Source organism: Neofelis nebulosa, chromosome 1 (genome assembly GCF_028018385.1).
Source record: "Neofelis nebulosa isolate mNeoNeb1 chromosome 1, mNeoNeb1.pri, whole genome shotgun sequence".
NCBI lineage: Eukaryota > Metazoa > Chordata > Mammalia > Carnivora > Felidae > Neofelis > Neofelis nebulosa.
Genome location: NC_080782.1, coordinates 44,314,807 through 44,337,620, shown reverse-complemented (window position 1 = coordinate 44,337,620; position 22,814 = coordinate 44,314,807). Strand labels below are relative to the sequence as shown.

At 46.8% G+C, this 22,814-nt stretch overlaps 2 protein-coding genes across 2 annotated transcripts in view; one reads left to right on the top strand and one right to left on the bottom strand.

The window, feature by feature from the left end:
• SLC36A1 (solute carrier family 36 member 1) overlaps window positions 1-22,814 on the bottom strand; it is a 177,611-nt gene that overhangs the window by 61,202 nt on the left and 93,595 nt on the right. The window lies entirely within an intron of this gene.
• Window positions 1-22,814, top strand: part of FAT2 (FAT atypical cadherin 2) — an 84,332-nt gene that overhangs the window by 43,740 nt on the left and 17,778 nt on the right. Inside the window, exons 10-18 of the mRNA XM_058720699.1 lie at window positions 501-4,559; window positions 5,776-5,972; window positions 8,372-8,525; window positions 10,559-10,792; window positions 13,512-13,895; window positions 15,721-15,935; window positions 17,205-17,342; window positions 17,947-18,090; window positions 20,238-20,435. Coding sequence (XP_058576682.1) covers window positions 501-4,559; window positions 5,776-5,972; window positions 8,372-8,525; window positions 10,559-10,792; window positions 13,512-13,895; window positions 15,721-15,935; window positions 17,205-17,342; window positions 17,947-18,090; window positions 20,238-20,435 — 5,723 coding nt within the window. The remainder of the gene's footprint in view (window positions 1-500; window positions 4,560-5,775; window positions 5,973-8,371; window positions 8,526-10,558; window positions 10,793-13,511; window positions 13,896-15,720; window positions 15,936-17,204; window positions 17,343-17,946; window positions 18,091-20,237; window positions 20,436-22,814) is intronic.

Sequence of the window (22,814 nt, the reverse complement as noted above, 5' to 3'; positions counted from 1 at the left end):
AAAATCCAGGTGTGGTGGAAAAGGCATTCGATCAGGAGCATCAAGGTCTGGGTTCAGTCTCTCCCCACCCAACCTCCAAGCCCAACAAGGACCTTCCCACCATAGACTATGTGGGGAGCAGATAGGGTGGTTTTTAAAAGTCTCTCCTATGAAAGTCGCCACCGAAATACAGAGTGGAGTGTTCTTTTCCTACAAAGCCTAAGTTTCTTTCTTCGCTTTCAAGACCTACAGCTTTGGTTTGTAGCTTAAGTTGTGACCCAAAGACTGAGTGATCATTGAAGCTGCCATTTATGGAGTAGCTACTATGTGCCTTGTGTAAGGTATTTTATAAAATAGGTGTCTTCCCTATATACCATTTCATAACTAAATCCAGGATAGCACAGGATGTGGATTTTGTCCTGTCCACGTTTTGTGTGATAGCCTCTCTACTGATCTAGAAAGCCTACTTGGTATCTCTTGAACATGGGGTAAATTTCAGTTTGTCTTGTTTTTTGTTTCAGGGAACAGCGAGGGTTTCTTCAACATAAATGCCCTGCTAGGCATCATCACTCTGGCCCAGAAACTCGATCAGGCAAATCATGCCCGGTATAGCCTGACAGTCAAGGCAGAAGATCAAGGCTCCCCACAGTGGCATGACCTGGCTACAGTGATCATTAATGTTTACCCATCAGATAGCAGTGCCCCTATCTTTTCCAAAGCTGAGTACTTTGTCGAGATCCCTGAATCAATCCCTGTTGGTTCCCCAGTCCTCCTAGTGTCAGCTACAAGCTCCTCGGAAGTTACCTATGAGTTAAGAGAGGGAAACAAGGATGGTGTGTTCTCCATGAATTCATATTCTGGCCTCATTTCCACCCAGAAGAACTTGGACCATGAGAAAATTTCATCTTACCAGCTGAAAATCCGAGGCATCAATATGGCAGGAGCATTTACTGATGTCATGGCTCTTGTGTACATCATTGACGAAAATGACAATGCTCCCGTGTTCTTCAAGTCCATGTTTGTGGGCCAAATTAGTGAAGCAGCTCCATTGTACAGCATGATCGTGGACGAAAACAACAACCCCCTTGTGATTCGTGCCTCTGACAGTGATGAAGAAGCTAATTCCTTATTGGTCTATGAAATTCTGGAGCCAGAGGCTTTGAAGTTTTTCAAAATTGATCCCAGCATGGGAACGCTGGTCATCATATCAGAGATGGATTACGAGAGCATGCCCTCTTTCCAATTCAGCGTCTACGTCCATGACCAAGGAAACCCCATCTTATTTGCACCCAGGCCTGTCCAGGTCACCATCAATGTCAAAGATGTAAATGACTCCCCTCCCAGGTTCTCAGATCAGGTATATGAAGTAGCAGTAGTGAAGCCTATCCATCGGGGTATGGAGCTCCTAATCGTGCAGGCCAACGATGATGACTCGGAAGTCACTTATGGCATCAAAACTGGCAATGCTGACGAAGCTGTTGCCATCCATCCCATCACAGGCCGTATATCTGTGTTGAACCCTGCTTTCCTGGGAGTCTCTCGGGAGCTTACCATCAGGGCTTCTGATGGCCTATATCAAGATACTGCACTGGTAAAAATTTCTTTGGCACAGGCTCTTAACACAAGCTTGCAGTTTGATCAGGTCGTCTATAAAGCAACAGTGAAGGAGAATTTACAGGATAGAAAGGCACTGGTGATTCTTGGTGCCCAGGGCAATCATTTGAATGACACGCTTTCCTACTTCCTACTGAATGGCACAGATATGTTTCGGATGGTCAGGTCAGCAGGTGTGTTGCAGACAAGAGGTGTGGCATTTGACCGAGAACAGCAGGACACTTATGCGGTAGCAGTGGAATTGAGGGACAACAGGACCCCTCAGCGGGTGGCTCAGGCTCTGGTCAGGGTCTCTGTTGAGGATGTCAATGACAATCACCCTGAATTTAAGCATGCACCTTATTACACAGTTATCCAAGATGGCACAGAACCAGGGGATGTTCTCTGTCAGGTATCTGCCACTGATCAGGACTTGGGGGTAAATGGTGCTGTCACATATGCATTTGCAGAAGATTATGCATATTTTCGAATTGACCCCTATCTTGGGGACATATCACTGAAGAAACCCTTTGATTATCAAGCTTTAAATAAGTATCACCTCAAAGTCATTGCTCGGGATGGAGGCACCCCAACCCTCCAGACTGAGGAAGAGGTACTTGTCACCGTGAGAAATAAATCCAACCCGCTGTTTCAGACTCCTTACTACAAAGTGAGAGTGCCTGAAAATATCACACTCTATACCCCAATTCTCCACACCCAAGCCCGAAGTCCAGAGGGACTCCGACTCATCTACAACATCGTGGAGGAAGAGCCCTTGATGCTGTTCACCACTGACTTCAAGACTGGTGTTCTAACAGTAACAGGCCCTTTGGACTATGAGTCTAAGACCAAACACGTGTTCACAGTTAGAGCCACAGACACAGCTCTGGGGTCATTTTCTGAAGCCACAGTGGAAGTCCTGGTGGAGGACGTCAATGATAACCCTCCCACTTTCTCTCAATTGGTCTACACGACTTCAGTATCGGAAGGCTTGCCTGCCCAGACCCCTGTGATCCAGCTGTTGGCTTCTGACCAGGATTCAGGGCAGAACCGTGATGTCTCCTATCAGATTGTAGAGGACGGCTCAGATATTTCCAAATTCTTCCAGATCAATGGGAGCACAGGGGAGATGTCCACCGTTCAAGAGTTGGATTATGAAACTCAACAACACTTTCATGTGAAGGTCAGGGCCATGGATAGAGGAGATCCCCCACTCACTGGTGAAACCCTTGTGGTAGTTAATGTATCGGACATCAATGATAACCCCCCAGAGTTCAGGCAACCTCAGTACGAAGCCAATGTCAGTGAGCTGGCAACATGTGGACACCTGGTTCTTAAAGTGCAAGCTCTTGACCCTGACAGCAGGGATACCTCCCGCCTGGAGTACCTGATTCTTTCTGGCAATCAGGACAGGCACTTCTCCATCAACAGCTCATCAGGAATAATTTCTATGTTCAACCTTTGCAAAAAGCACCTGGACTCTTCTTACAATTTGAGGGTAGGTGCTTCTGATGGGGTCTTCCGAGCAACTGTGCCTGTGTATATCAACACTACAAATGCCAACAAGTACAGCCCAGAGTTCCAGCAGCATGTTTATGAGGCAGAATTGGCAGAAAATGCAAAGGTGGGAACCAAGGTGATTGAGTTGCTAGCCATAGACAAAGATAGTGGTCCCTACGGCACTGTAGATTATACCATCATCAATAAACTAGCAGGTGAGAAGTTCTCCATAAACCCCAATGGCCAGATCACCACTCTGCAGAAACTGGATCGGGAAAATTCAACAGAAAGAGTTATTGCTATTAAAGTCATGGCTCAGGATGGAGGAGGAAGAGTGGCCTTCTGCACCGTGAAGATCATCCTCACGGATGAAAATGACAACCCTCCACAATTTAAAGCATCTGAGTACACAGTGTCCATTCAATCCAATGTCAGTAAAGACTCCCCAGTTATCCAGGTGTTGGCCTATGATGCAGATGAAGGTCGGAATGCAGATGTCACCTACTCAGTGGACTCAGTGGAGGACTTGGATGAAGAGGTCATTGAAGTCAACCCAACTACTGGTGTTGTCAAGGTGAAAGAGAGCCTGGTGGGATTGGAAAACCGAGCCTTTGACTTAAAAATCAAAGCCCAGGACGGGGGGCCTCCTCACTGGAACTCTCTGGTGCTGTTACGACTTCAGGTGGTTCCTAATGAAGTATCCTTGCCCAAATTTTCTGAACCTTTGTATACTTTCTCTGCATCTGAAGATCTTCCAGAAGGGTCTGAAATTGGCTCTGTTAAAGCAGTGGCAGCTCAAGATCCAGTCATCTATAGTCTAGTGCAGGGCACCACACCAGAGAGCAACAAGGATGGTGTCTTCTCCTTGGACCAAAACACAGGAGTTCTAAAGGTGAGAAAGGCCATGGACTATGAGTCCACCAAATGGTACCAGATTGATTTGATGGCACATTGTCCCCATAATGACACTCCCTTGGTCTCCTTGGTCTCTGTCAATATCCAAGTGAAGGATGTCAATGACAATAGGCCTATCTTTGAGGCTGATCCCTATAAGGCTGTCCTCACTGAGAATATGCCAGTGGGGACCTCAGTCATTCAGGTGACTGCCAATGACCAGGACACTGGGAATGATGGCCAGGTGAGCTACAGGCTGCCAGTGGATCCTGGTAGCAATATCCATGAGCTCTTTGCCATTGACAGTGAGACTGGCTGGATCACCACACTCCAGGAGCTTGACTGTGAGACACGCCAGACCTACCGCTTTTATGTGGTGGCCCATGACCATGGAAGGACCATCCAGCTCTCCTCTCAGGTCCTGGTTGAAGTCTCCATTACCGATGAGAATGACAATGCTCCCCGATTTGCTTCTGAAGACTATAGAGGATCTGTGGTTGAGAACAGTGAACCTGGTGAACTCGTGGCCACTCTTAAAACCTTGGATGCTGATGTCTCTGAGCAGAACAGACAGGTCACCTGCTACATTACAGGTAAGAATACTTGTCTTGGAACGGCGGCACTGGGGTACATTGAAAAAAGTCTAGTAAGAGGTGCCCTAAGACACGGGTTTAAGTCCTGGCTCTGTGGCTTATTAGATTCCATTTATAGACTTGGCATGCCTATTCTCGTTCACTTCACAAGGATGCTGGTAAGATCTAATTTGAGAAAGCTCAGACAGCCCCCTGTAAATTGGAAAGTGTTTTGCAGAGAAGATCTCTTATTACTTTAGGTGAAGTAGAAAGAAGGGAGGTACTTGTAACTGTTCTCAGCTTCTAGAGGATGGAGAAGGCATCAGTAGTCTTATGATCCCTGAAAACTCTGTCAGATGACTGTCCTTGTGGAGTGTATTCTGCCTAGAGCAAGTTGTGGATACCAGAAAGACTGCTTAAGTCAATCATAGGACCTAAGTGTTGGAGTGAAAACACTGATAGATATGATTCCAGCTCAGTCCCCTCATTTCACACACAGGAAAACCAAAGCCCAGATAGGGGCAGAAACTCAACCAAGGTCACACTCCAAGCCTGAGTCATATCTGGCATTAAAACCACACTCTACGAGCTGCTTTCCCTAGCAATAGATACCTACTGCAGACTTAAATTACCCCAATCCCTGTCCAGTGGCTGAACCAGCTAGCCAGTGCCCAAAAAGGAGCTTTTGTTTTGAATTTTTTAATGTTTATTTATTTTTTAGAGAAAGAGAGAGACAGAGCTGAGTGGGGGAGGGGAAGAGAGAGAGGAGACACAGAATCCGAAGCAGGCTCCAGGCTCTGAGCTGTCAGCACAGAGCTGACACAGGGTTCAAACTCACGGATTGTGAGATCATGACCTGAGCTGAAGTCAGATGCTTAACCGGCTAAGCCACCCCGGTGCCCCCAAATGGTGTTTCTTTATTTCTTGTATAGAATTGAAATTTACTTCCCTTTAACTTCCCCACAATGCCTTCCAAAGCACAAGAAATAGGAAATTTGCCCCTCAGCCACATATTTTAGAGTGGTGCTTCTCACGGTGATAATTCCATTTCATAGGAGGCCTTTGAAGCCAGAACCAAATAACTGACTCAATAGAAATATGGGCCCCTTATTCAGGGAGGAAAAATTTGTCTTTCCTAGAAATCCTGGAAAAAGTGTCACATGGGCAGCCACCTATGGCACAAAGCCTGGTTTATTCCTTTTCCTCAGCTCCTGGAAGCTCTGTTCCATCTTTTTAGAGGGAGACCCCCTGGGCCAGTTTGGCATCAGCCAAGTTGGAGATGAGTGGAGGATTTTTTCGAGGAAGACCCTGGACCGTGAGCACACGGCCAAGTACTTGCTCAGAATCACAGCTTCCGACGGCAAGTTCCAGGCTTCGGTCCTCGTAGAGATCTTTGTTCTGGACATCAATGATAACAGCCCACAGTGCTCACAGGTAAGGGCCGGGTAAGGGTGAGGTGGCAGTGGAGGCAGAAGAGGAAGGAGAAGGACTTGGGGGACTATCTCTGAGGCTGGCATCACTGACCAGCTGTTGCTTCTCCCCAGCTGGCCTCAGACTAGTGCCCTAGGCAGGGTTCATTCTAGGCAATTCCTTCCCTCGACTGCTGCCATAGGGATGTCACCAAGTTCTTTAGAACCCCTGGTCCATACCTTTCCCCCTATACTCCCTACAAAGGTCTACTTCCCTGCAAAATACATCCAGAAGTAAAGTAACTTCTTTATTCTCCAAGCACAATCTGCTGTGCCCAGGGGGGAAACCCCTCTTCCACTCAGCTTGTTAGCTTGGCTCATTACATCCAAAGAGACCTGCCCCCAGAGACACCCTGCACTGCTTTCGTGCCCATATATACATATCCCCACACCTACATGGATAATACAGACCTTAGATGCCCTCCTCGAGGTTGTTAAGTATACACAAACATGCAAGCAGGGCAGTTGCATTTTTGCTGAGGACTTCACTTAATTAAACCCTAAATTACTCTTGAAAACAAACGTTGAATCGTGGTGGTGGTGGTGGTGTGTGTGTATGTGCACGTGTGTGTATGTTGGGAAGAGAACTGTGTTCTTAGAGGACCTAAGCGAGTAATCATTGCCACGTAGCTTTGTGTTGAAACATATTTTTTACATTTCTTTATTTTTGGGAGACAGAAAGAGACAAAGCACAAGAGGGGGAGGGGCAGAGAGAGAGAAGGAGACACAGAATCCGAAGCAGGCTCCAGGCTCCAAGCTGTCAGCACAGAGCCCGACACGGGGCTCAAACCCACGGACTGTGAGATCACGACCTGAGCCGGAGTCGGACGCTCAACCGACTGAGCCACCCAAGTGTCCCTAAACATATTTTTTAAAATACAGTAAATAATTCTTAACTTTGGTGATTTGCATTGCCTCAAAGTTTTCAGATAGAATTAAACTATTAACATTTTACTGTTATAACGTTTCAAGTTACAGTAATTCAAATTTACATAAAATCCAGCCATTCAGTATATACACATAAATACAAACTTACACATACTCACTCATGTACACACACACAAAGGATCGTCTATAACTCTACGTATACATGCATATACCCATACATATATGCACACAGATACATAAGCATATACCTGCATACACACAACATTCATCCATCTGTATACCCATCCAGACATGGAAATACACATATATAACTCACACAAACATACTTACATGTGCATTGCATATATATATATGCACTTCACTTATTTGCACACATTGATGCAACACATACCTTATAACACAAAAAATACATATATCCCATCACCTTTTCTTCCTCTGTCTTCTACACACCAACTACAGAAAATCATAGTAGAAAAAGACAACCTATATTATCAGGTTGGAAATGGAAATGGAAATGGAAATGGAAAATGCCTTTGTGGGATCCAAGATGACCACCTTTTGGGTCTCAGAAGGGCAGCCTTTCTTGGGGAGGATGGTGGCCATACTTTCTTCCTCTTTCCCCTTAACTATCCTTGCAACCAGCCTGCATCCTCCCCATGCTGGGAGAGGCCAGGACCAAGCTCGCCCTGGCCTTCCCAGAGGTGGTCAACTGCATCACTAGAGTCAGAGAAAAGAGGTCTGGGTGGCCATCTCTATACAGCCCACTCAGGCCCAAAGCCTCCACCCAGAGCAGGGTCTCACACTCACCCACACACTGCAGTGGGGGAAACCAGTTTGCTTGGAACCTGTGCCCAGAGCCAGCAGGTAGAGGAACATTGGGCTTCTGGGGAGCTCCAGCCTCTCCCCTGTGCCATATCCCCTGCTATGAAGGTACCTGCAGTGAAGGGAGGATGGGGGAAGGCCCTGGGGACTCTCAGGGTCCAGACCTGACTCAAACAGCCAAGGGTCTGTCTTGGGGTGTAGGCAGGTGAGCCTGACAGCATGGCCTCACCACAGAGACCAGGATGCCTGGCCTGGAGGGAGTGGCTTGACCTGACACCTTCCAGAATGCCTCACATCAGGCTCATCTCACCAACCTCCTCCAGAAGCCTCAAAGGACCCGTGTGGAGTAGGTGGAAGCAGGTCCTTCTAGCTCTGAGTGTGGGCTTTTGATGGTGGATCTTCTCTCTCATTCCCCATTAATTCTCTTTGTTTTCTGACTAGTCCTCTTGCCATCCTGCTCCTTGTTTGCAATCTCCATTTTCCTTGCAGTTTCACCTTATTCTGTTTTAACCACGCCCTGCTTCCCTCTCTTCCCCTCTCCCCATCTTGCTCTCTGACCTCTCTCTCTCTGCTTCTCTCTCCCTCTCTGTCATTCTGCCTCTCTCTCAGTCAGGTGTATCTCCCACAATCTTCCTCTTTGTGTTCCATCTCCAGCTTCTCTATACTGGCAAAGTCAGTGAAGATATATCTCCAGGACACTTCATTTTGAAAGTCTCTGCAACAGACTTGGACTCCGAAACCAACGCTCAGATCACATATTCTCTGCATGGTCCTGGAGCAGATGAATTTAAGCTGGATCCTCACACAGGTGGGTTTCCTGAGCTGCGGGATCCAGCCAAGAACTTACTTAGTGAATACCAGTGACAAGTGCCATGCTAGGCTCCTTGGAGAAGAAGCAAGAATTCACTTGTCCATCCATCCATTCACTCAGCAAACATATTGGTACTATGTGCCAAGTATTGCACTAGATGGCGGGACATAATCAATAGACGGACGGGCTCTGGGTCTTATGGGAAAAGCAGTCATCAGATCAGTGGTTTGAACGTGCCGAGTTACGAAAAAACGCAAGATGCTAAGGGAAGGTTTGACGGGAGCAGGGAGAGAGCCCTGGGGGCAGAGTTAAGGGAGTAGTAGGGATGGACACTCAAGGAGAATTTAGACAAGGACCTTGTTTTAGGAGAGAGCACATTCATCTGAGGTCCTGATGCAAGGCCAGAAACTAGTGCACAGAGGGGAGGAGATAGGCCGAGGGTAGGGGTGGAGGGGGCACAAACTCCACCTTTAGAGCCATCAGAGGATTTAGGCAGGTGAGCTTCATGGTCAAGGACATGATCTCAAGACGTGTATGTTGCAGACCTCAAAATATTGTTGTAGAAAATCCCAAGAGAGAAAGTCTATAGAAGTCTAGCCCAGGTCAGGCACGTAGTACGAGTTCAGTGGATGCAGTTAACATTGTCATTATTATTAGAGGACAAAGCCCAGAGCTGGAAGCAGAGAGCCCTGCAGGGTAGACCACCAATGCCTGGGAGAGGATGGGCTGTGAGAGTCTGATGGAGAAGGCAGGATGGGGTCTGCTTCCTTTGGAAAAACAGCCGCACAGTGGGATCCCCATCCAGCTGCGATGGGGCAAGGTGTGGGCATGGGCAGCACAGAAGGCCCAGGCCACAGACGGCCAGCTGCTGACACTTGGCTTGAAACCAAGAGCTCAAAGGATGCCTTGGAGATTCCTGAGCAGGGAGGTGGCAGGTGAGAGTGGTGTCCCAGGAAGCTGTCTGGATAAATAGGAGACAACCTTGTCCTTTCTCATTCCAGCATGGGCGTGCTGAGTCACCCCAGGCAGGTTACCTAATCTCTCTCTGGGGCTGTTTGTTCAGCTGCAGGATGATTGGTGGGGTCTTAAAAAAACGGGGTGGTTTTTTCTAAATATGGAAATAATACATGCTCATTGTACAAAAATCCAAACACCGTGGGCGTGCAGTATGCAGAAACTGGAAAGTCTGTATAATAATCAGCCCCTCCCCAAAGAGAAGCACTCTAGAATACTATTTTGTGACTTGCTTTTTTTCACATAGCAACATCTTGGAGGTATTAACAAGGCATTACATAAAACTCTATCATAATTCCTTTTGGGTCGCACAGTATTTTACTGTATGGCTAATTCAAAATATATCTAACCAGTCCCTTTTTGAAAGACATACAGGATATTTTCAGTATGTTGCTATTATAAACAGTGCTACAGAGAATATCTTTATACATACATTTTTATCCTTGGGTTGATTATTCCATAGGATATATTCTTAGATGTGAAATAGTGGGCCAAAGGATACTTTTTTTTTAATGTTTATTTTATTTTTGAGAGACAGAAACAGCACGAGCAGGGAAAGGGGCAGAGAGAAGGGGAGACACAGAATCTGAAGCAGGCTCCAGGCTCTGAGCTGTCAGCACCGAGGGGGCTTGAACTCACCATCTGTGAGATCTGTGAGATCATGACCTGAGCCGAAGTCGGACGCTTTACTGGCTGAGCCACCCAGGCGCGCCAAAGGATAAACACATTTTATGTGCTGTTAGAAATTGTCTAGTCGCCCTTTAAAAATGTTGTGCCTCTTTGTAGCTCATTGGTGAGAATCTGAAATTGGTGATGTGCTTGGGAGAATTAGGGAAGCAGGCAGGTGTGGGGCTGAGCTTCTTTCCTAACTGTATATACTCCCTTTTCTGACCCCTTTTTGTCACAGAGTGACAAAACTCTATGTCCCTGTGGTTGCCTTGCATAGATACCTAGAAGGCATGTGCTGGAGGCATGTCCCCCAGAGAAAGCTCACTGGCTGTCGTTTCTCTGGCCAGGGGAGCTGACCACCCTTACAGCCCTAGACCGAGAGAAGAAGGATACGTACAGCCTTGTTGCCAAGGCGACAGATGGAGGCGGCCAGTCGTGCCAGGCAGATGTGACCCTCTACGTGGAGGATGTGAATGACAATGCCCCCCGTTTCTTCCCCAGCCACTGTGCTGTGGCTGTCTTCGACAACACCACGGTGAAGACCCCTGTGGCTGTGGTATTGGCCCGGGATCCCGACCAAGGTGAGGAGGAGAATGATTGGAGGCTCTTTGCTCATGGGGTCACCTGGGATGGGATGAGGGTTTGGCTCTCTGTGTGTTGCTCTGGGGCTTAGCAAGGACTCTTCCTCCTTGCTGAGTCTGCGAACACTTACAAGAGGACAATGTCCACAACACCGCAAACCTAAGTGCTATGTGACAAAAGATTTGGGCAATGTTTTGAGGCCAGTACAGGGCATTTCAGCCTCATTGTTTGTCACTGGCACTTAGACCTGAGCCCTTTCAATGCTGCCATTTAACCTCAAGGACACTTTAAATACAAACATCTAATCTGAAATACACGAATCAGAATTATTCAACTCCAATGAATTTGCCACAAGAAAGGAATTTGGGGCACAAACTCTATTAAGCCTATTAAATTCTTTGATCAATTTTCTATATGATAAAGTGAAATCATTTTCAATATTTTACATCTTAACTTTAATGACATTATTTGCATTAAGGTTAATTCTTTTTTTTTTAATTTACAAGGCAAGTTTGATTCATGCATGAGTATTTGTTCCATATTGTACCAATTATAACTTCTGCCATCATAAAGTAGTGTGTGTGTGTGTGTGTATGTATATATGTATATATATACATATATACATATACATATATACATATATATACATACATATATATATATATATATATATGTATACACACAGTGCATATGCCCAATTTTCTTAAGTTTTAGACAGGCATTGAAGGAGATGGAAGATTTTAAGGGGATCTAGGAGTTCAAGAGAGGGCAAATAGAGCAAAGTCATCTAATGGCTACCAGGCCCTACACAGTGCTCAATTACCTAGTACTTGGACACTTCCTGGGACAGGAAGCTCCCTACTTCCTAGGCAACTACTCGCCTGCCTTTCAAGGTACCTCCCTACTTCCTAGCAGCTACCTACTGACCTTCCATGGTACCTCAGATAATTATCAAGTGCTACCTATTTTGAGTTGACACCTGTCGTTCCTGGTCCTGCCTTCTGTAGCCACACAGATCTAGACCCTCGCCACGACAGCCTTTCTGAGGCCGGGAGGTGGTGATTACCTGCTCCAGCCCCAAGCTTTCCTTCCTGGATGAAGGAGACCTAGTTCCTTCAATTACATGCTTCCGATCATGCCTTCTTTCTAGGACACATCCCGTGGCGTTATACCAGTTTACCATTAACCCTTCAAAACTGTTATTATTCTAATCCAAATATTCCACCCAGATATTCCAAACGTGGCCTGACCAGAAGCTCCCTCTCTCTAGAAAAATGTATATATGGGGGAGTTCCATGGCACGCACATTTAATTTGTGTAAATCCAACTATTCTAATAGGCAGTTTCTGCCGTCATTCAACCGAAAGGGTGTGTGTCCCCATATGTGTGTGAGATGTGAGACCCTCAGGCTCAGGGATGCACTCCTCCCATTGGGTGAGGATCTTGTAGCTGAGCCTTCGCTCTTCTTCCTGCACGTCAGCCCCTACACAAGCCAACTGCTTCAGCTAGTACACAACCAAAGAAAATAACAGAATCTGAGCCAAAGCTGGAGAAACACTGTGTGTTTTGATTTACTAAGAACTTTCCATACCCATGGAGATGTGTGTCTCCTTAGTGTTTTATTCTGACATAATTATAGACACCTAGGAAGCTGCAAAAATAGTACTGGGAGGTCCCTGCACGGTTCCCCCAGCTTCCCCCAGTGGTGGCATTTTAGCTGTAGCAGGAAATTGGGACTGGGACATTACTGGTAACTGGACTTTACTCCTTATTCAGATTTTACCAGTTTCTATATGCACTCATTTGAATGTGTGCATGTGAGCACACGTTTTTGTGTGTATGGTTCTATTCCATATCATTCCACATACAGTTTCATGTAACCACCACCATAACCAAGATACGGAATTGTTCTATCACAACCGAGCAACTCAACATAGATGGTTTTGATCTTGTACAATTTTCACTTTATGAGCTGATGTTAGACTCTAACCCCGCATAAACATTTATAGATAATTTCATGGGTTTGCAGATGTCCTACCCTCCAGAACCTTTCTATGAGGACTTAAAGCCCCTGGTGAAGAATCCCCTACAGAGAAGTTCTTACTCTTTTTTTTTTTATTTTTTAAAATGTTTCTATTTATTTTTGAGAGAGAGACAGAGACAGAGACAGAGAGACAGAGCATGAGTGGGGGAGGGACAGAGAGAATGAGGGAGACACAGAATCGAAAGCAGGCCCCAGGCTCTGAGCTGTCAGCACACAGCCCCGATGCAGGGCTTGAATTCGTGAACCACGAGATCATGACCCGAGCTGAAGTCAGACGTCTGCTTAACCAACTGAGCCACCCAGGTGCCCTAATAGAGAGGTTCTCACTCTTTTTTTTTTTTTTTCAACGTTTTTTATTTATTTTTGGGACAGAGAGAGACAGAGCATGAACAGGGGAGGGGCAGAGAGAGAGGGAGACACAGAATCGGAAACAGGCTCCAGGCTCCGAGCCATCAGCCCAGAGCCTGACGCGGGGCTCGAACTCACAGACCGCGAGATCGTGACCTGGCTTAAGTCGGACGCTTAACCGACTGCGCCACCCAGGCGCCCCGAGAGGTTCTCACTCTTAACACAGCCTGAGCAGGTTAGCTCTTATGGGGACCCTCCTCTCCTGTGGCTAGAAATTTCACTGCAAGCATGGCCAGAAGGAACCATGCCCTTGGTCTCCCCAACAGGTGCCAATGCCCAAGTGGTTTACTCTCTGACGGACTCTGCCGAAGGCCATTTTTCCATCGAGGCCACCACGGGTGTGATTCGGCTGGAGAAGCCGCTACGGGTCAAGCCACAGGAAGCACTGGAGCTCACCGTCCGTGCCTCTGACCTGGGCTCCCCGATACCGCTGTCCACACTGGGCACAGTCACCGTGTCAGTGGTAGGCCTCGATGATTACCTGCCTGTGTTCCTGAGCACTGAGCACAGCGTGCAGGTGCCTGAGGACGCCCAGCTTGGCACGGAGGTGCTGCAGCTGGCCACCCTCACTCGCCCCGGCGCCGAGAAGACTGGCTACCGTGTGGTCAGTGGGAACGAGCAGGGGAGATTCCGCCTGGATGCCCGCACAGGTGAGCCAGCACCTGAGGCAGCCTCATCCCCTACATGCACTTACACACACAGGGTCTTGGGGAGCACTGGCTTCACATATGGGGGGTGCCCCCTGCAGACCCTCCCAGGGCAGAACTCCTTTGGCTCTGTGCATCTCTCCAGGTCCCATGTTCCTTCCTTTACCCTGGGGCCAGCCTATCTGGGGACCCCCTTTATTCCTCCGCATCCCCACCCAGGACCCTTGGCGACCCAGTCTTCTCTCACAGTTTGTAGCTTCATGGTCCCAGCTCAGGCCCACCTTCTGGAGGCTGAGGCCACTCTCTGTCTTCGGCTGCAGAGGCATGAAGCACTTGCCGGAATCTGGGGCATAAGCAGCCCAGGGCAGGGCCACCTGCTTCCCACCTCTAGCCCTCCCCAAATATCCCAGCACTACCCCTCTCCCCTTATTCTTATGAAGAGAGAACTGGGGAACAGTCTCTTCTTTCCTCCTGGCCACAGAAAAGTCTAAGTCAGACGCACAGAACCTCGTGGAGGGGCCTCAGAGGCTGCCCAGGTCAGATCCCTTTCCACAGCACACCTGCAATGATACTCTCTACCTCCTAAAGCAGCTGCCTTGTCATTGAGCAGTATTTTTTAATGGCTGTACTATATAAAAAAATAGAACAGCGTAATGAACCCCGTGTTCCCATCACCTAGCTTCAGTAATTGTCAACTTAGGCCAGTCTGATTTCATCTTTACCCTTTACCACCACCCCCATGCACACATATTGCATTTGGTTAGTTATTTTAATCTCTAACATTTTCCTCTCCTTCTTATTTGCCGTGTGGTCTAACTAATGAAACGTGGGTCAGTGTCAGGCAGAACTTTTCTATTTTGGATTGACTAGTCGCTGTATCTTTATGATGTCATATATCTCTCTAGCCCTCATATTCCTTATAAGTCACATTTGGATGAAAGACCTTGATCAGGTTCAAGCTCAATTTTGTGGCAACAGTGCTTCAGAGATGAGGCTGTGCTGTACTTTGCACTATGGTGGGAGGCATATGATAACCGATGGGTTTTTTCTGAGGTTAAGACTGACAATGAGCTTTCATGTTGTGAACCTGACCCATCCATTATAGATGGATCCTTCTAATGGTTTTAGCAAACGTTGATGATTATTTCCTAGATATATGATTTCATTAGGGGCAGAAAAGGGGCAGCCTTCTAATCTTATCATTCCTCATTCATTTACTAACTAGAATTCTTTATAAAGAAGATTTTTCTACCATTAAATATTTGGTTATCCAGGAACAGCTGGATACATCCTTCTTCTTTTCCAACTGTCAGAGAAATAAATCTACATCCTAGCAGTTTGTTGAGCAACTTGGAGTATTATAAAAGTCTTTGAAAACTAAGTTTTGTCATTTATTAGCTGGGCTAACTTGGGCAGCTCATTTACCTCGAGGGCATCAGTTGGCTCACCTAGAAAATGGGAACCACAAGTTCTTCCTGCTCTACAGAGTTATTACAGATCTACATGAGAGAGATTCAGTATTACAGATTTAAGTGAAATTTCAGTGAAATATTACAAAAATAAATGAGGGAAACAGTGCTGCTGAGAATGACAATAAGGGAAGTGAGAGGAGATGAAAGGAAAGAGGAAAGGAGGGTAATGGGGAAATAGAAAACAAAGATGGTGATGTAAGAGAGGAAGGAAGAGATGATGGAGGACAGGAAGGAGGAGATCTGTTTCTCCCAACCCTATTGAGCTGCCTCTCGTGGGGTTCAGCTCAAGACCCCTCAGCCCTCTGCCTTTGTGGCCCCAAATGCTTCATTGCTCCCATTATCTCTTGTTTCTTCAGGGATCCTGTATGTCAACAGGAGCCTGGACTTTGAGACAAGCCCCAAGTTCTTCCTATCCGTAGAGTGCAGCCGGAAAGGCTCTTCCTCCCTCAGTGACATGACTACAATCGTGGTCAACATCACTGATGTCAACGAACACCGGCCCAGATTCCCCCAGGATCTGTACACCACAAGGGTCTTGGAGAATGCTGCCGTGGGTCATGTTGTGCTCACAGTAAGGATCTACAGATTTGCCCTTTGGGAGGCATGGACTTGGGTGGGTTCTTATCGCCTCCTCCCCCAGATGTCTATGAGCATGAGTTAGTTAATCAGTTTGTATACTATAGACTTGATTCTGACTTGCAGCCACTTGGCCAAACTGTTTCTCATGACAGAGGGTCTCAGGGCCATGTTCGATAAGGTCTAGATCACGTATTGATAGAGCGTGGCATGGGAGAGGCCTTAGAGGGGGTCTCTGTCCAGAGGCGCCAAGGTCTGGGAAGGACCTGGTGACAGTGTGTGATGTGGAGACTCAGTGTGGGAGGGGAGGGGCACCAAATAACACTTCTTTGCATTCAAACATGTACTTGCTCCCTACTATATAGAGTGAAAACAAACTGCCCATATTCAAAGTTGACCATGACCTCTCCTTATTCTGCCTTCTGGTCTTATCTCCTTCTACTCTCTGACATGTATCCTATGCTCCAACCACCAAGGAAGATGTGCCTTTCCCCAAACAGCCTCTGCACTTTCATACATTCTGGGCTCATGTCTGGAATGCTGGCTCCACTCCCAGAAACCCTTCTTATCCTTCTGGGACTCATGAATGCTTTGCTAATCTCCCCAGGTAGAATTTACCGCTGTGTTCTCTGTGCTCTCATAAAGCTGATCACACGTTTCCTCAAATCAGAATGACCCATAACATTAGACATTAAACTTCCCGGTGGGCATATTCATTTTGGCATGCCCCTCACCTCCTAGTTCCGGACCTAGCATCCTGTCGGTATGAGTGAATGAGTACATGAATGAACCATGGCATGCTGAAATCTATCCTACAATATAAAATGAAGATGGGCGCCTGGGCGGCTCAGTCGGTTAACCGCCGACTTCAGTTCAGGTCATGATCTCGTGGTCCGTGAGTTCGAGTCCCGCGTCAGGCTCTGTGCTGACAGCTCAGAGCCTGGAGCCTGTTTCGGATTCTGTGTCTCCCTCTCTCTGACCCTCCCCCATTCATGCTCTGTCTCTCTCTGTCTCAAAAATAAATAAACGTTAAAAAAAATTTAAAAAAATAAAATAAAATAAAAATAAAATAATAAATAAATTAATTAATAAATAAATAAAATGAAGAGATTCCTTTGGTAGGGATGACTGTGGCCCATGGGACTGCCACTCTGATGGCAATCATTGGAGGGGACACTCATCTGTTCCCTTTACACTCCCAGGGGCCAATATTCCCTCAGGTCCCTCTTGACCTCCATTCACAGCTACCCTCCCACTGCTGCAGGTGTCAGCCACTGATGAAGACGGACCTGTAAATAGTGCCATCACTTACAGCCTGGTAGGAGGGAACCAGCTTGGGCACTTCACCATCCACCCCAAGAAGGGGGAGCTGCAGGTGGCCAAGGCCCTGGATTGGGAACAGGTGAGTCATGTGGGAAGGGCCCGACCTGAGCTCATCAGAGCAGAGGTATGGTCCCAGTGCAGGTCCAGAGAACTGTGGTCAGCACCCCATGCTGACTTCTCCAGACCTGCCCTCACTTGTTTTCTCTGTGTGGTCTCTGTGGCCTATGAGGCCAGACGTAGGAGAGGGACTAAGTGACCCTTAACCTCCCTTAGAAGAGCTCAGGCTAGCTTCTTACTATTGACAAGGAGCCATTAGATAATAAATCAATAGTAATAAATCAATAATAAATTCTTGTTTACTGAGCACCTGCTCTGTGCCAGGAACTTTGCTAAGTGCTTTACATACATTTGGTCCTTAAAATAATCCTAGGGCGTGGGTCCCAATAATCTCACAGATGTTTAGTCACCTTCTCCATGTCTCACAGCTAGGAAATGGTTCAACTGGAAATCAAACCTATTTCTTCCTGACTCCAAAACCTGGACCCTAAAATAGTATGTACGGGCAATGGAGGCAGGCATAGCGGAGCGTCTCCATCTTATTTTGGGGAAAACATTAGTGATGAGTCATGGGGCAGAACTGAGGGGTCTTGTTGCTAACTCTCTACCGGCATCTTGCTATACAGACTTCTAGCTATTCCCTGAGGCTCCGAGCCACAGACAGCGGGCGGCCCCCACTGCATGGGGACACAGACATCGCTATCCAAGTGGTTGATGTCAATGATAACCCGCCGAGGTTCTTCCAGCTCAACTACAGCACCTCCATCCAGGTACGCTTGAGCTTCCAAAGACATCTTGAAGCCTTCCTCCCTTCATTTCCCTCCTAGTGGAGGGTGCTCACCACTGATATCAGTTCATCCAAACATGGGCTGTGACCTTGCCAACTGATATCCCTAATGGCAACACAGCCTGCAAAAGGGGACTATGAATCACAGCATTAACAAATAATCGGGCAATGTGCTAGGCACTTGCACATCCATTACCTCATTTGGGACCTGCATAGCTGCATGAAACAGGTAGTAAGGTAACCACTGCCTCCCGCCCCCTTATTCGTGGTTTTGCTCTCTGTGGTTTCAGCCAGGCTGACCCCTAGTCAGTCACGGTCCAGAAGCTGGTGATCCCCTTCTGACATATCATCAGAAGGTCAGTAGTAGCTTAATGTACATCACACAGGCTGTGTGCTTATGTCGTTCATCTTACGTCACTTCATCATGTAGGCATCTTACTATCCTCACATGGTCACAAGAAGAAGGGTGAGTACAGATACTTAGAGAGAGAGACCGCACTCACATAACTTTTATTAGAGTATATTGTTATAATTTTCTATTTTATCATTAGTTATTGTTGTTAATCTCTTATTGTGCTTCATTTATAAATGAAACTTTATCATAGGTATGTATGTATAGAAAAAAATCCCAGTATATACAAGGTGTAGTTACTATCCATGGTTTTTGGCATCCACTGGGGATGTTAGAACATATCACCAAGGAAAAGGAGGCCTACTCTGTCCACTTTACAGGTTTTTAAAATGGAGGTGCAGAAATGTGCCATTGTTAGAATGTGGCAAATCTGGGATTTAAACGCAGAAGATTTTCCAGATCTCATGCTATTTCCATCATACTGATGGTTTACAAATGGGATTTGAAGAGGGCCTAGGGATTCACTGGGGAATTGTGACCATAAGAGGTGAGGGAGGTGAGGACGAGGATAAGACGGCAGAATCATGGGTCCTGCTATGTATCAGCCAGAGTCATTCACTTGTTTGTGTATTATGAGTATTAGGTAGGATGCTTTGACTGCCAATAACAGATTATCTGACTAAAACCTTGTTAAATAATAAAGATTTATTTCATGTAACAAAAGGTATGATGGTGGGAAGTTCTACTCCAGAATTGGTTATTTCATCAGAAAAACAGTATCACAGCTTTGAGCTAGCTTCTTTGAAATTCCCTCACCTTCTTTCTCATGGTTACAAAATGGCTGCTGCAGCTCCAGCATCACATCCTTGTCTAACCATCTTCAAAGGCAAACAGAAGGGGACTTCCCCCCAGTCTGTTTTTAGCAAAGAAGAAAACTTCTTAAAACCCTCATCTAGTTGACTTCTCCAATGATCAGAATCAGATTACATGATCAACATTAAACCAAAAACTGGCACTTGAAATCAGATTTTATAACTGACTTAGACCAATCATAGTCCATCTCTTCTTAATAAGGACACAACTTTTCTCAGGTACGCCACCCCACACCTGAACAAAAGTCAGGTTTTGTAAGAAAGGAAGGAAGGAATGTCTATTGGATAGGCAACCATTAGTTTCTGTCCATTGGATTTCTGTTCATAGATAGGACTTTGTTGCAAAAAGACAGTGAACCACCACTGTGTTATAGATACTGAATTCCCATGTTATGGAGCAAAGACTGGAACAGTACCCAGGAAATCTATTTTTTAGTTGAATTCCTACTCGTTTTTAAATGTTCTCATTGAGTGGCTGTTCCATTGGTCTTCTAAACAGGAAACCATTTATAAGTGTTCAGTTGACCCTACGAATCACAAAATTTCCACGTGGATCCCAGGCGCTTATGAATTTATATACGTGAATCGCCAGCTGTGTGAACTTGCACAAGTCACCTTCTGTAGGATAAGGGGACTCTAGGGACCCTTCTGGCCTCCAAGGGCTTTGTTTCTAAGACCCAGCACCGCCCTCAGAAAGCTCTTGGTCAAGATTGGCGGAGCCAACAACTAATTCAGAGGCTGGCAGAATGAATGAATGAATGAATGAATGACAGCTCGAGGTCCAGGCATGGCCTGAGAGCAGCCAGAGTGCTGAGGACTCAGCCCAGAGGAGGGGACCCAGAAAGATGCAAAAGGAAGGACTGGAATTCATTTTGCTCTTTGATTTCCTGTCACTCTCTGTCTCAGGAGAACTCACCCATTGGCAGCAAAGTCCTGCAGTTGATCCTGAGTGACCCAGACTCCCCCGAGAACGGCCCCCCCTACTCATTCCGAATCACCAAGGGGAATGATGGCTCTGCCTTCCGAGTGACCCCTGATGGATGGCTGGTGACCACCATGGGCCTGAGAAAGAGAGTCCAGGAGTGGTATCAGCTTCAGATCAAGGTGAGAGCTGTGTTGGGCCACTGGTGGTGACCATGGGGACAGTAATGTGCCGGCAAAAGCACTGCCAGTGCTCCTATTATTAGGGGGAAGTGTACAGAGCTCGCACTAGGTGCTGGGCCCTGGGTTAAGTTCTCCATGGGTCTCATTGCATTAAATCCTCGCAATGGGCTTCCGGGCAGGTATAATTACCACCCCCGCTTTACAGATGTAGCAACTGAGGCACAGGGAGCTTGAGCGACTGGCTTAAAGCAATACTGCTAATAAGTGGCAGAGGTGGGTTGCTCCAGACCAAACACTCTGACCCTAGAGCCTAAGCTCTTAATTCCTACACTGCCTCCAGGCAGAAGCATACCCTCACTCTGGCTCTAACTCCCTGAGCCAGAACAGCTCTCTGAACCTCACAGAAATTGGTGTGGGATCCAAACTGGAGAACATATATACGTGTGAAGGGGATTACGGTGATGTTGCAAAGGGCAGCCCGAGAACAGCCAAAGTAAAGTGGTCAAGATGGTGGTTAAAGGTTTCTTCTTCATTTAATTCCCTCAAAATCCCTTTCTTAAATCTCAAGTCACAGTGGATCCTATTGTGCTGTGAACTTCTTCCCTGGGATCAGGATGATGGATCCATCCATTCATCCAGCCAGCCAGTCAGTCATTCACTGAGTCTTTGAACAAATATTGAGCACCCATCACGTGTCAGCCCCTATGCTTGCTGCTAGTAATGTAGCAGGCGGAAAGAAGGGGATGGTCCTCATGGGCTTTTGATTCCAATCATGGAGATAAACAATAAACAGATGAAGAAAGAAAGTGATGAGAGGCTCACAGGGCACAGGGGAGACATATTCAGAGGATGGCTGCCCTCACGAGGAGGGGACCTTTGAGCTGGGACCTGAGAAGTGAGCTGTGTGAAAATGGGCAGGAAAGTGTCACAGGCAGGAACAAGATGAGCCAATGTCTCAAGCCAAGAGTTCAAGCTCTGGAACAAGCGCTTGAAGTGGCCTCAGATGGAGCTAATGTGATCGGCGTGGTGATCTATAATGGGAATAAGCTGAAGACATGGGGTGGCTGGGTCATGGAGGTCTCATAGCGTGGGTGACCGTACTATGTGAGGTCCAAACTGTGAGGCTCTTGAGAGGGAGAGAGGCGCTAAAAACATTCATTGGCAATCGTTGAGCCACAACAGGATCAATTAGTGAAAATCAAGACTGACCCGGGCAAACCAGAAAGTACAGCCAATCCTAACTATAAGCCTTGGTATTACTTTTATTACTACTTCCAATCCCAGCTGGAGCCAATGGTGCTGAAACCTTGAGCTGATAATGAAGACGCAGGGAGTGGATAGATTAGGGACAAGCTCTGCATGGAAATAAACAGGAGTTGGTGATAGATTGGAAACGGGGCGGGGAGAAGAATCAGGGGTGACTCCCAGGTTCCTGGCTCCAGTGAAGACTGGGTGGTGGGGCCACTTATGAGGCTGGAAAGATGGTGGGGTGGGGGAAGAACAGGTTTATGGGGTAAAGTGAGGATCCTGTTTTGCACCGGTCACCTTTCAGGTGCCCATGAGACATCTAAGTGTCCAGCAGGTCGTTGGGAATGAGAATCTGCAGCTCAGCACACAGGTGTGGGCTAATGTAGAGGGTTCTCAAAGCTCAGGGCATATGGACATGACTGCCTAGGGAGAGATGAAAGAGAACAGCTTCCTGAACTCTGTTTCTTGACCCAGACAATCGCTCGGTAACTATCGGCATCACCATCTCCTGCATTTGTCCTGTATTTCCACTTTCGTTCACTGGGAGGTACTAGAGGCCAGCAAAAAAACGGGCTGTGGACCCAGGTAGGAGTTCAGATTCTGCTCGGGACTTAACCTGCTGTGTGACCTTCGGCGAGTTACTTGACCTCTCTGAGCCTCAGTTACACCTGTTGTAAAATGGGAGATTTCGTGGCATCTATCTCGTAAGAAAGGCGAGGGTTTGGGTTAGTGTTGATATGCTATCTCATATATGCATCGGAAGCATTTAAAAGTGACTGGCACACAGTTTTGCTCACAGTGATGCCAGCTGTATATTATACTTAGCAGTAGTCTTAACCACTGTCATTGCTATTGATGACCTCATCTGTGTTGCGCACAAATCCCAGTAGTAGGTGTCATTTCACAACCTTCTCCCCCCATTCAAAGCACGGGAATAAGATACAACTCTAGAGAAAGTTGTGGAGGCCCTGGGCTGACAGCTGTGAAAATGATAACGTCCCTGAGGAGAGGAAGGATACTTCGTTCTTGCTAATCTGGACACAAAGTTGCAGGGATGCCTGGCAAAACGTGAAAGGAAAAAGGCATTTTTTATTTACATTCTCTTCCTTGCTAAACTGAGGTCACGGCATG